Source organism: Balaenoptera acutorostrata, chromosome 18, assembly GCF_949987535.1.
Source record: "Balaenoptera acutorostrata chromosome 18, mBalAcu1.1, whole genome shotgun sequence".
NCBI lineage: Eukaryota > Metazoa > Chordata > Mammalia > Artiodactyla > Balaenopteridae > Balaenoptera > Balaenoptera acutorostrata.
The window spans coordinates 28,234,750-28,247,077 of NC_080081.1; the positions used below are offsets into that span (position 1 = coordinate 28,234,750).

General features: G+C 37.1%; 1 protein-coding gene across 3 annotated transcripts in view; it reads left to right on the forward strand.

The window, feature by feature from the left end:
* OBI1 (ORC ubiquitin ligase 1) overlaps positions 1–9,688 on the forward strand; it is a 45,445-nt gene extending 35,757 nt beyond the window's left edge. For 2 of the 3 annotated variants that reach the window (XM_007186242.2, XM_057533212.1), the window contains one exon: positions 6,838–9,687. In XM_007186242.2, the coding sequence (XP_007186304.2) occupies positions 6,838–8,353 (1,516 nt within the window). In that variant the 3' untranslated portion in view covers positions 8,354–9,687. Of the gene's footprint in view, positions 1–6,837 lie in introns of all 3 variants that reach the window. The other variant, XM_057533210.1, reaches the window with a different exon arrangement.
* Positions 9,689–12,328: the final 2,640 nt, after the last annotated feature.

A 12,328-nucleotide genomic window follows, 5' to 3' on the forward strand; every position in this document is an offset into this window, starting at 1 on the left:
GAACTTATATCTAGAACATAATAGGTGTTTGATAAATATTTATTGGCTTTGTGCATACATATCTGAATGTATTCCTACATCTTGTTATTTCCTCTCCATATTTCTAATAGCAAATGTATGTATTAATAAATACTACAACAATTCTAGTCCCTTTGACCATATATACAGACTTGGCACTCAGTAGACATGCTTGCATTTTGTACTATGTCATAGTATAAATAGGTGCTGACATTACTTAAGAAGGGATCTCATGTTCAAGCATCTCATATGGCTTCATACATGGTGTTTGGACTCAGACAGACTTGGCTTCTTGCTGCTTCCTTTCTGCATAACCTGGAAGAAGAGACAACCTTTATAAGCGTCTCATTTTTCATCTTTAAAATAAGAATAATAGATCTGGCTTCATTAAGTTAACATGACAATTAAATTAGGTAAGTTAATATGTATCAAGCACACAGCAATGTCCTTGACACAAGTAAACTTTCAGGGAGTTGTGGCTGCTGCTGTTAGTGTCACCAGCGTTGGCGTTAGTGGTCACTTACCGCATTGTGGGGGACTTATCTGTTACATTGACTGTTGGTCATTTCCATCCGCAGAGTTCACTTGCCTTTATTTATTTATTCATTCGGATGTTGGGCCAGGGACTAGAAACATTGTCTTGAGTCTCCAGGAGGGAAGAGGTTTTCCTGTTCTCTTTTGGTTCGCCTCATGTTGTTTCATACAGTTTTGTGGACTCAACTAGTGTGACAGGGATTGGCCGTAGACAGTACTTTTATGATTAACAAATTCTCTAGGAATGTAACATTTTCATAACTGTTTCATTTTAAACAGAGAAAACTCTCTTGAAGAAACACTGGCAAGTCATCAGGTTCAGCAGTGGATGAAAATGTATAGGGCACTTTCCAAAGCTTCTCTAGTAGTTTAAGGACAGAATGCTCTCCCCCATCCTCCTGATACTCACACAAGGATGAGAATAGATATGAGTAACGCACAGACAGCTCACTGGGAGCAGGTGAGAGAAAGGCCCCCTCCACCAAATACAGTTCTGGGCTGCCGGCAGTGCTGTCCTCCCTGTATTCTTTCCGTGGAATACGCCTCCTCCCCATCCTGTACACATATGCGTACAGCAGAGCACAGCGCTGGACCTCCCGCTTTCCTTCCCAGTCCCACCCAAACTCAGATCCTAAAGAGCTCATATTACAAACTACTCACTTAAGTTCTGTGTCATCAAAAACTTAAGGAATCTTTAACCCGCACATTATGCTGTAGGAGAAAATACTTAGGAAAGGGAAAGGAACAATAGAAAAAATTTTCCCCTAAAACTTTTATCTCTCTTCCATGTTTTAAGTAAAGAAGATACTTTCCTAGTATCTCCATAAGTCAGGGAATGAGAAGATATGCAACTGCAGCTATATAGCCAGGCAACTCTGCAATAAAATTTACTGTATGCCTGGGTCATTCTTTTCTTAGATAAATGTAACAGTTCTTTTAAAAACAATTGTTGAGACTCACTTAAGTTTACTTGGTTTTCCCACATACCAAGCATTACTTTAGTACAGGTAATCCTCACTTTGCATGGTTGTATAGAATCATAAAAATGACCATTCAACCTAAAACCATGCAAAGCACTCTCAATAATCAGTGAGAAAAATCAAATTGTTCTATAAACTTTAATAATTTTTACCAAAACATTAAATCTCTTACTGTCAGTTAGAAATGTATATGAAGATGAAAAAATAGTAAAACTGATACTTATTTAGTACATTAATATTTTAATAGTACAACTTAAAACATTAGAAACATTGAGAATTGAAATGTTTTCTTTCTTTATAAAAAACTTACGGAGAATAATTTGAATAGTACTTGCCTTCTTAGTGTATAGCTTATGATATGAAGGCAGCAACTTTTCTAACGCTTCAACAACTACTCCTAAGTTTGCATCAGCTTTACATTTAATCCTTTTGTGCTTTCAATATTGTGAAATAGCTCCATGTTGCTTTAATGTGAAGTTTTTTGCCAGCCTGTCACTTCCTCTAGACATCTTTATCCTTTTCATCACAGCCACTTCTTTCATTTATGTCAACAAGTTCGCCTTTCCCAAGTTCCTCTGGCTTACCTAGGGTCTCTCAAATAGTGACAATTTCAAGATTCCCACAGTCAGCTATTCTTCTCTACATTTACATTTGATTCTAACTTCACTACTGGCATTAATCACTTTTCCATTTCTTTGCTGTACCTCATCTTTGTTGGCTAGTTGTCTTTTGATTATCCATTTTTGTAAAATGTCATGTGGCAGCACAACTGTATGTTTTATTGTCTGCGTGTGAAGTGAAGAACAGGTGCACAGTCACTTTCAGACTTTGAGAGAAGTGACCTGATTGGTCATGGTTCATGATGCACGGTCTGTTGTTTATATAGTGTTTTGTGAACTGAAAAGCTGGCAGTGAAGTTTTACTTTATGCAGCTACTCACAGTTAATATAATGTGGTAAATTTGAACCATGTTGTTCAGTGACTGGTGGTATTTAACTAAACTGCGGTAACTGAAATTTGTGCATATCGAAACCATCAAGGACCTCGATACTGAAGACCTATCAGATAGGCTGGATCACAAAAGCTGGTCCAGATCCAAAGATTGCTTTCACTTTGTTTCACTCTTACCTCAGGTAGTAAGTTAGGAAAAGATATAAAATCAAAGGTACATGGAAGGCAGAGGGGCTCACTTCCCCAGAGCCCCTCTTGTTCCTCAAGAAGGTGTTTCTGAAGTTTGGTGGTCTCAGCAACCCACTGGGCTTTGCTGCATTAATCCCTTTTGTTGGGGCTGCCGTTGAGAACTAGAGGGGCAAAGTAAATTACTCAAGTTTCCCAGCTAGTTAATGGCTGCATAGCACTAGAGGTTAATTCTTTTGATACTTGGTTCTGGCATTTATTCTTTTACCACATTTGCTTTCTTCTGACACCCTTCAAACACGTCCTGTTCCTCCTATGTGATGAGCTATGAGAAAATGTGGTCTTGGGAACTTTTCATTATTAGAGATGCCCTTACTCTAGTTATAATATACCTCAGAGGTCAAACCAATAGGACTTTTCATTTCTCTTACTTCTAGTAGGGACAGGACCAATCTTGTACCTATGTAGCTTTTTGAACAGGGGAGCTCTCAGCCAGAATGTGTACATCAGTTAACGTTGCAAGATGAAAAATCCTTTAAGCTTCTCCTTAGATTTTAGCAAAACACACTTCTGATATCAGATGCAGCCCCCAAACTGCTTTATGTTTTCTCTGACATAATGAAGCCCTTGGCCATCACTGCTGCTTTGAAAATCAAAGCCTTCTGGTCTCTAATGGAATGTTTATAAAAATACTCCATTTTGAAATTTGCACAGGAAAAGGAAGTATGGTAAATGATATTAGAAATCCCTCTGGCTTGCCTTGGCATTGATTCATTTAATGTTATGTAGTCTGGAAATATCTGGAATTAGTGTGAATAAGAGGGAATTAATACCCAAAGTTAAATAAGCTCTTATCCTCATTGTTTTCATCCGTGGAAGTATAGCATCAGGTGTGCATCTCTAATTGTTATTTCTATATGATCAAGTAAATTGTCTCTAATATTGGTATCTAGGGTAAGCTAAAAATATGTCAGAAGTCTCATCTGTTTGCATTCTCTTGCTAAGGTGAAAGTGGAAAGTTTTTTTGGATGGAGTAGAGTGTAGAACAGCAAGCCTGTACAATAAAAAGAACTATACTGTGTATGTATGTCATTCTCTGTTGCTTTCCTTGGTGTCAGTGAAAAAAAGAAAATAAAGCAGTCAAACGTATGAAACGTTTAGTTTAGTAATATAGTGACTTATAATACTTACATGTGAAAGAGGCCCAAGGACCTTTGGATTATCCTGTGGTGTTGGCTCTGTCTTGATGTAAGGCATTGATGTATCTTAAAGTAAGAAAATAACATCTATTCAAAAAGTATTTAATGAGAAACTACTGTGTACTGAGAATTGTTCTAGGGAGCTAACCATAATTCCTGCTTTCCTGGAGCTTATACTCTAATGGGGGTAGAGAGAGACAGAAAACAGATAAGCTACCTGGACTGATCAATTAATTGATCAGTTCATTGGGTTTCACTATATATTTCTTTTAGTTTGCCCACCAGCACAGTTCCCTTATTAGAATGGTAAAAAGGTCTGACTATTCGAAGTGTTACAGACTTGCAGAGTATTCAAATAGAACTTAGGGGAATTGAGGGCTTTGACCTTTTAGAAAACAGCCGGCCCCATCAGTGACTCCTCCTTGCTTGTCCCTCTCACATGGGCTTAGTTGCTGGCCTCTGCTGTTAGTTCTCATGGCGCTTCAGCTTTCTCTCTGAAGTCATACAAGAAGTATGCTTGGGCTATCACTTTGACTTCAGCTCAGAACGTTTGTTAACTAACTTCTTTTAAAAACATACTAATAAACAAATTAGGGGCAAATATAGCATCATAAAATGACGTTATGTCTGAAATTCCAGACTAAAATCTAGAATAAGAAGCTGCTAATATTTTGGGAAACATTCCTTATTTGTCACTACTGCTTATGTAGGCCTTTGAGTTCCCAAGGACATCCTTTGGTAACAGCTGACTTACTATCTAGTAACATTATTTGATTTTAAACCATTTGATTTTATTTTTCGTCTGAGGATAGTTTTATTATAAAAATTGCACTTAAGAAAAAGCAAATTTCGTCTTGGCAAGCAAATTTAAGGCTGTCACTTTTGCTGTTTGCATTAAATAAACATGCTACGTAGTTTTTCCATTTAAAAATATGGGGTTATTTGATTATGCCAGAGTAGTTACAGTCAAGAACCCACAAATATTTATTTTTCACTTTTTTTTACTTTTTGGCCACACTGCACGGTATGTGGGGTCTTAGTTCCCTGACCAGGGACTGAACCCGAACCCCCTGCATTGGAAGTGGGTGAGTCTTAACCACTGGACTGCCAGGGAAGTCCCAAGAACTCACAGATATTTTTGCTGAATGAACTTAAAAGATCTTTGTCCACCTTTTAAAATTCTCTTGCAGAAACTACCACTCTGTCAAATACTACATTTACAAAACAAAACATTTTTCTTTGGTGAAAAAAGAAAAGCTCCCATCATTCATTTAACCAAATACTCATAGCAGTAAACTTTGTCTTTAAAACAAGGAGGCTTGTTACTGAAGTTGCTTTTGTTTTTGTTATACCTCTGGTGTTTGCTTTGATTTTTAGAGGTTGAAGGGAGTGTGCTCTTCCTGGGAGATCAGTTAATTGCAGTGAGTAGGTCAGTATTTGGCAACACATCTTTTAAGGCCCTTTCTAACCCTGAGATTTTATGAATCTACATTTACCTTTGTCCCTGCTTTTATCCCTTAGTGACAAGAGCAGGGATCATGTAGGGGAGAGCTGGAGAGTGAACTGGGCTACAGTTTAGGAGGAGGTGATGGGCGTTGAGTGAGAGTCATACAACATATAGTTGTTGACACAAAGAGGTACAGTTACTGTTGGCTCCTTCTCCGTTTTAATTTTTTAATACTTAGTACATTTTCTTAATTGTAATTATTCTTTTGTAATTAGGGGAAAAAGAAAGAAAAAGATAAACCCATAGATTAAAACAATTTTTAGAAGTCACCTTCTCAAGTACCTTGCTCAAAACAGACAATCCCTGAATTCTTCAAGATGGGCCTATATTTAAGTCATCAAAAAGATGATTAAGAAAAAGCTTTTTAAGAGAACTTTTGTGGAGAGAAGTTATTTTTCATGGGGTTAGAATGTAAGACTTATGTTTATTGACTCATAAGAAGCAGTTTCCTGAAAGATGAAATTTCCTTTGGTAGTCAGATCAGATAGAATTTAAGATAGATACTTTATGTCCCTTGGAGCTGGGACAGTCTTATTGATCCTTTTATCGTCAGCTCCAAATATACCACGAGCCATACTAGGTGCTCAAAAATTGTTTTCTTAGCTGAACACCAGTACCCATTCTTAAGGGAATAGTGGAAACAAGATAATCCCAAGTGAGAGGAGTGAATTTTTGTTGTGTTCTTTTTCATTTATTCTTCAAAATGTTCCTTTTCAGAAAATGTGAAAATGTTTTTATGTGTAATATATTGGAAGCACAAGCATTGACTTTGTATCTCAAAGTTGGAAGAAATGAAATTGATGTCCCACACAGTTGTGAAATGCCAAAAATAAATAGAGCTGAAATGAATTAAAGCCCAGTATTCAGAAAGGCCAAGTAAAAACTTCAGATCAAGGGTAGCTATAATTGAAAGGGTCCAAATAAGTGTTTAAACCCACTCCTGCTGGAACTGCTAAGATTTCTGAATTTCAAATTGGCATTTTATGTTTGACAAGGTGACATTGTGTAAGGAATGTATTGTAAAACAGTGCTGTACGATAGGAAAATGATTGAATGTAAATATTTCAAGATGTGGACCACTGTTCAAATGTTATCATAAATCTTTGCCATTGTTTTAGGGTATAACTCTTCATGCATATATGAGCTGAACTGATAGCGCCAGCTCTTAGGAGGGAAATTATCAGCGAGTTTCTGCCTCGCTGCTACTACTAGTATGATTTGACCACAGAAGTATCCTATTAGGTCTTTGTCATTATTATCATATGCTCATTAGTACATAAATGGGGAAACCCTCTTTTGAAGGTACTACATCTGTCATTGTTCTTATCCTGTTCATTGAGTGGTCTGAAATGTCACTGTTTTGTGAAATTAGAATGGGCGGAGACAATTTGCACTCTTAAACTTCGAAAAGGAAAGAAAAAATCTTGAACTATAAGGGTAACGATCCTTCCATTCTTTGCAGGTTTGGAAGGTTTACAGTAGCTGCTCTTCAGTCCAAAGTAGAACAGTATGAACGTGAAACCAATCGCCTCAAGAAAGCCCTGGAACGAAGTGACAAATATATAGAGGAACTAGAATCTCAAATTACACAGCTAAAAAATTCAAGTGATGAGAAGGAAGCTATGAATTCCATTTGCCAGAGAGCACTTTCTACAGATGGCAAGGGGAGCAAAGGCACCGAGGAGGATATGGCATCCAAGAATCAAGGTGACGGTGCCAGAAAGCAGCTTGGCTCATCAGCCTTGAATTCACACCTGGCAAAACCTTCTAGCAGTTCTGTCAGACAGGAAAGCACCAGCAAAACAGAACCAAATTGTTCTGAGAACAAAGACTTATATCACAAACGGGTAGAAATAATGTTAGATGTGACAGATACAAGTATGGATACTTATTTGGAAAGAGAATGGGGTAATAAGCCAAGTGATTGTGTATCCTACAAAGATGAAGAACTCTATGATCTTCCAGCTCCCTGTACTCCTTTGTCCCTTAGTTGCCTTCAGCTCAATACGCCAGAAAATCGAGAGAGCTCTGTGGTCAAAGCAGGAGGTTCCAGAAAGCACTCAAACCATCTCAGAAAATTGGTGTTTGATGATTTTTGTGATTCTCCGAATGTTTGTAATAAAGATTCTTCAGAAGATGATAGAAGTGAAAGTGAAAAGAAATCAGAATGTTTTACTTCCCCAAAGACAGGGTTTTGGGATTGTTGTTCCACGAGCTATGCCCCCAGCTTGGATTTTGAAAGCTCAGAAGAGAACACGATAGCAAATTGTGTTGGAGAAATTTCTTCAAAATTGAGTGAGAAATCAGGCTCATGTTTATCCAAGAGGTTGAATTCTCTCCGCTCCTTTGAAATGAATCGGACAAGAACATCCAGCGAAGCATCAATGGACGCAGCTTACCTTGACAAAATCTCGGAGTTGGATTCAATGATGTCAGAGTCAGACAACAGCAAGAGCCCTTGTAATAACGGTTTTAAGTCATTGGATTTGGATGGCTTAGCAAAGTCATCTCAATGCAGTGAATTCCTTGAGGAACCAGATAAGCTGGAGGAAAGAACTAAACCAAACCTTTCTAAAGGTTCTCTAACTACTGATCAGTTAGAAAATGGAAATGAATGGAAACCCAATTCTTTTTTTCTCCTCTCTCCATCTGACCAGGAAATGAATGAAGATTTTTCACTCCATCCCAGTTCTAACCCAGGAACCAATGAAATCAAACCCCCAAGCTCTTTGTTTCAGACTGAGTTTTCCCAGGGTGTTTTGTTAAGCAGTTCACACAGGCTATTTGAAGATCAAAGGTTTGGGTCATCTTTGTTTAAGATGTCCTCAGAGATGCATGGTCTTCACAACCACCTTCAGTCTCCTTGGTCTGCTTCCTTTGTGCCCGAAAAGAGGAATAAAAATGTGAATCAATCAACAAAAAGAAAAATCCAGAGCAGCCTTTCCAATGCCAGCCCATCAAAAGCAACTAAAAGTTGACTCATTAGAAAGGTGTCATTTATGTTTTTGTCCTGAGAGGAATCTAAGATTTTAAATTTACTTTTTCCCCTCATAAAAGCTCTATACCATTTTGAATTGATAATCTTTCGTCAGGTGTCAAGTCAGAATGGTGGATTAGCCTGTACCCAGGATACTTTTGTTCACTTTGAAGAGTTTAGTCTTTTTCATTTTCATTGGGGATCTTTTTGACCAGAAAAGGTAGGGTGAGAGTTTCCTTTTAATGAATATTATACGTATCTGGTTTGGGTATATTTTGTTTTCTTGAATCTTGATTTAACTCTTCAGGTACAATGGTCTATTAGTAAGCATCAGTTATCTTCAGAACTTGGATTTTTTAAATAAAACTTTTGGTGTTGTCCACATACTGCTCATAAGACACTTGAGTTTCTTTAAAGCTTTTCCTAGGGTGGAAATTATTTTGCCTGTCCCTTTTTATTTATGTTTAGTGATAGCCTAACTTTTATTCAAGGCCATGATGGGGAAATAGCACTCGAACCTTAGTCCAATACTCATCTACTTTTTTTTTTAGGTTTTATGTATATGTTTGCATTTTTAACATTGTGTTCTGTCCAGTTTTTGTGAAAATGTGTTGCTAGTATGAAAGAATACATTTTCTGTATGAAAATACTTGTTTTATGTCAGGTAGCTTTCATTCGCTCATCTTTTTGTGTGTGTTGAAAATCAGAAATTGAGCCTACTTTAGCAAGAAGTCATGGAACAGTTGTGTTTGGAGGAACCTAAACATGGTAGCTTCATCGTTTCAGATATACAGGTGCAGAAGCACTCATTGCCAAGTTCTTGATCCACTTATGTCCCAGGGGAACTTTCTTTGGAGTGGTAAAGTTCTTGTTTGCATGTTACTGTTCTTCATGGAAACTGTATGCATGGTAGCATTCTTGCTTGCACTGTTTTCCTTACTTAAGAAAAAGAAGTTTCAGTTGGCTAAAAGATTATCTTTTATGTAGGCCCTAAAAAACTTTTTCATGAAGAGTGTAAAGGGGGTGAAATAGGTGAGCTAAGCACAATTTTTAATTTAGACTCTGAAAAGGTATATTATTCTGAACATGTTTGGTATGCCCATATAGGCCTCTAAAAATGGTTTGTATGTTAATGACTTGTTTATCTAATGTGCACTGAACATTTTACATTAATACTGTACTGTTTTACAGTAATACTGCATGCTTTTCTATGTGAATTGAATAAAGGATGTCATAAGCACTGTAATCCTTGATGTTGTCTCATGTTGAATTAGCCTATAAAGACCAGTAAAACTTACCATTTTTTATTGATCTTTTAATATAGGGGTTGGTGGACTATGGCCTGTGGTCCAAATTCTGGCCTGTACCTGTTTTTGTGAAAGGCCTGTAAACCAAAAATGGTTTATAGATTTTTAATGGCTTTTAAAAATCCAAAGAATATTTCACAACACAGGAAAATGATATGAAATTCAAATTTCAGTGCTTTTAAATAAAGTCTTATTAGAACACGGCTGCACTTACTTGTTTACATTTTATCTAGGACTGCTTTTGCACTGAAACAGCAGAGTTGAATAGTCTTAACAGAGACCATATGGCCCACAAAGCCTAAAGTATTTACTGTTTGGCCTTTTACAGAAAAATTTGCTGACCTCTGTTATAATAGACTCAGGATTCAACAAAACCATAAAAGTATAAAAAGTCACTTTTATGATTTGGAGAATCATGACCTCTACTTTTAGAAGTAATAAGAGCCTCCTCCCCCCAAAAAGGCTTAATATAAAGCGTAATTTTTGTTCTATCATATTTTTTCCAATAAGTATTTATGCATTACTTTGTATTTCTGATAATGTTTAAGCTAATGGATACTTTCAGAGATATTGCAGTTTAAATATCTTTGACAATGTGGATATGCATTTGAAATTCTATTAAATGTAGAAATATAACATTTTTCTGAATAGAGTAAATTTGGGGGTAAACCTCACTCTAATTCTGTCTGTAACTTTTTTTTTTACCATGAGTGTGTTAGTTTTTAGTACAAACTGACACTGTACCATGGAAATGCAGAGTGTGTAACCTGATTTACTAGTGCCTAACCGGGTGAGGGTGTCTCTATTGGGCCACAGTATTTCCTAGCTGCTTCCGAAACACTGCTCCATTCTCTCCAAAACAATATTTCATACATTAAATTTTTAAAAAACTGTAACATTCCTCAGTTGAAGGAAATAATCTGTGCAGGATCTGATTTTAATGACACATTCTCATTTGTACTCCTAATCTCTTTACCATAATCTGAAATGTCATGACAAATATGGTGGTCTCATTTTAAAATATATCTATTATATATACACACCCTAAAGCAAGACAAATACTTTTTATTGAAACCAAGTACTTTGCTAACCTCTATCTCATGTAATCTTCTTTTCAAACTCTGTGAGCCAAGAATTAATTTTCCCCAGTTTACAAGTAAGTGAATTGAGAATTAGTTGTCACACAGCTAGAATGGGTTTAGAACCCTGTCTTGGAGCTGGGCCTCTGACTCCAGACCTTGTACTCTTCCTCCCTCATGCATGGGATGCATGGGGGTTCACATTTATAGGCCAAAGGATGAATGGGTTTGAAGTTTCCAAGGATTCTTTTCAAAGTAGTATTTTGGAAGTATTAGCATGTTTCTTTTCAAGTAGCATTTAATTCCTGACTGTGTCCTCGATCTAAGTCTACCACTAAGTGGAAGCTCAGTGATGGGAGTTGTGTGTGTGCCACTTTTAAGTTTATAAAGATTCACATTAACTCTGACATTTAGATGAATTTCAAAATAGCACTAAGGCTATGTTAGAAAAAGATGCGCTAGTGATAAAGGGAAAAGACACATCAGTTCATGTCTTTATAAAAACAGTATCTTCTGACTGCTCATCTTTTTAAAATGCTGTGGCTAAGAGAATGTGACATGATGTTAGATATTATTTTGACATGACCTTTAGTGTTTATCTTTTAATTTTTAAAATCTTCATCCCATCCAAAATGACAAGTCTTTTTCCTGTTCTAATGGATCAACTGAGACTTAAACTGAAAATGTCAGACTTGAAGATATATAGTCCCTTAATTTCAAATCTGCTCTGTTTTCTTATAAGTTCGTTTGTATTTACGCTGGTTTGAAACCTCTAAAGGTACCCCTGAACAAGGGAAGAACTTCAGTCTTGATTCTTAAGATGTTTCAGGAACCTGTTTCTATATACTTGAATGGTTTTCAATTCAAAGTGTAATACATGCACTAGACTCTTTCCCCCCTCACTTTTGTACCTGTGAATGATATTTGTAGAGAACAGTTTAGTTTCATGGAGTGTGGCCTATTTAGAAGGGTTTTCCAAGGCCTCATAAGAAGGTCTTTCATTCCTATTCTCGGGAGTCCTACAACAGTCTTTGCCTATCATGATGTAACCCGATCCTTCTAATAATACTTGGCAGAGAGAAAACCTTTTAAGCAGTGATCTCAGAGTGCATAGCGAACATTTATTGCCTAATTCTCGGAACCCCACTCTGAGGGAGGAAGCTGCAGCTTTCTTTTAAGAACCCATCTGAAGCTTAGGCTTGGATGATCTTCAGTTTGACATGACAGAGGCAGCCTAGAATAAGTTTGATTGACGCTCCATTTCTTGAAACAAGGTAGATTTCTAGGTCTGCTGTGTCTTAACAGGGAGCAGACCCCCTCTAATAAATGTTAGTTGCATTAACCAAGTGTGTAGAAGTGTGCGCCTAGTGTGACACATAATTTGGGGATGTGAACATCCAGTACCCTAGGGCAAAGATTTGACTGAGGCATTTACTGAGACTTTCTGTGAGGAAGGAGGACCTAGTTCTGGACCATTTTAATTCTTATAACACTGGTGAGTAGAAACGTGTCTGTATTCGGCATAGCGTGGAGCAGAAAGGAAACCAGGCTGCTTCACGGAAGTGCTGTTTGTATTGGGTCTTTAAGGAT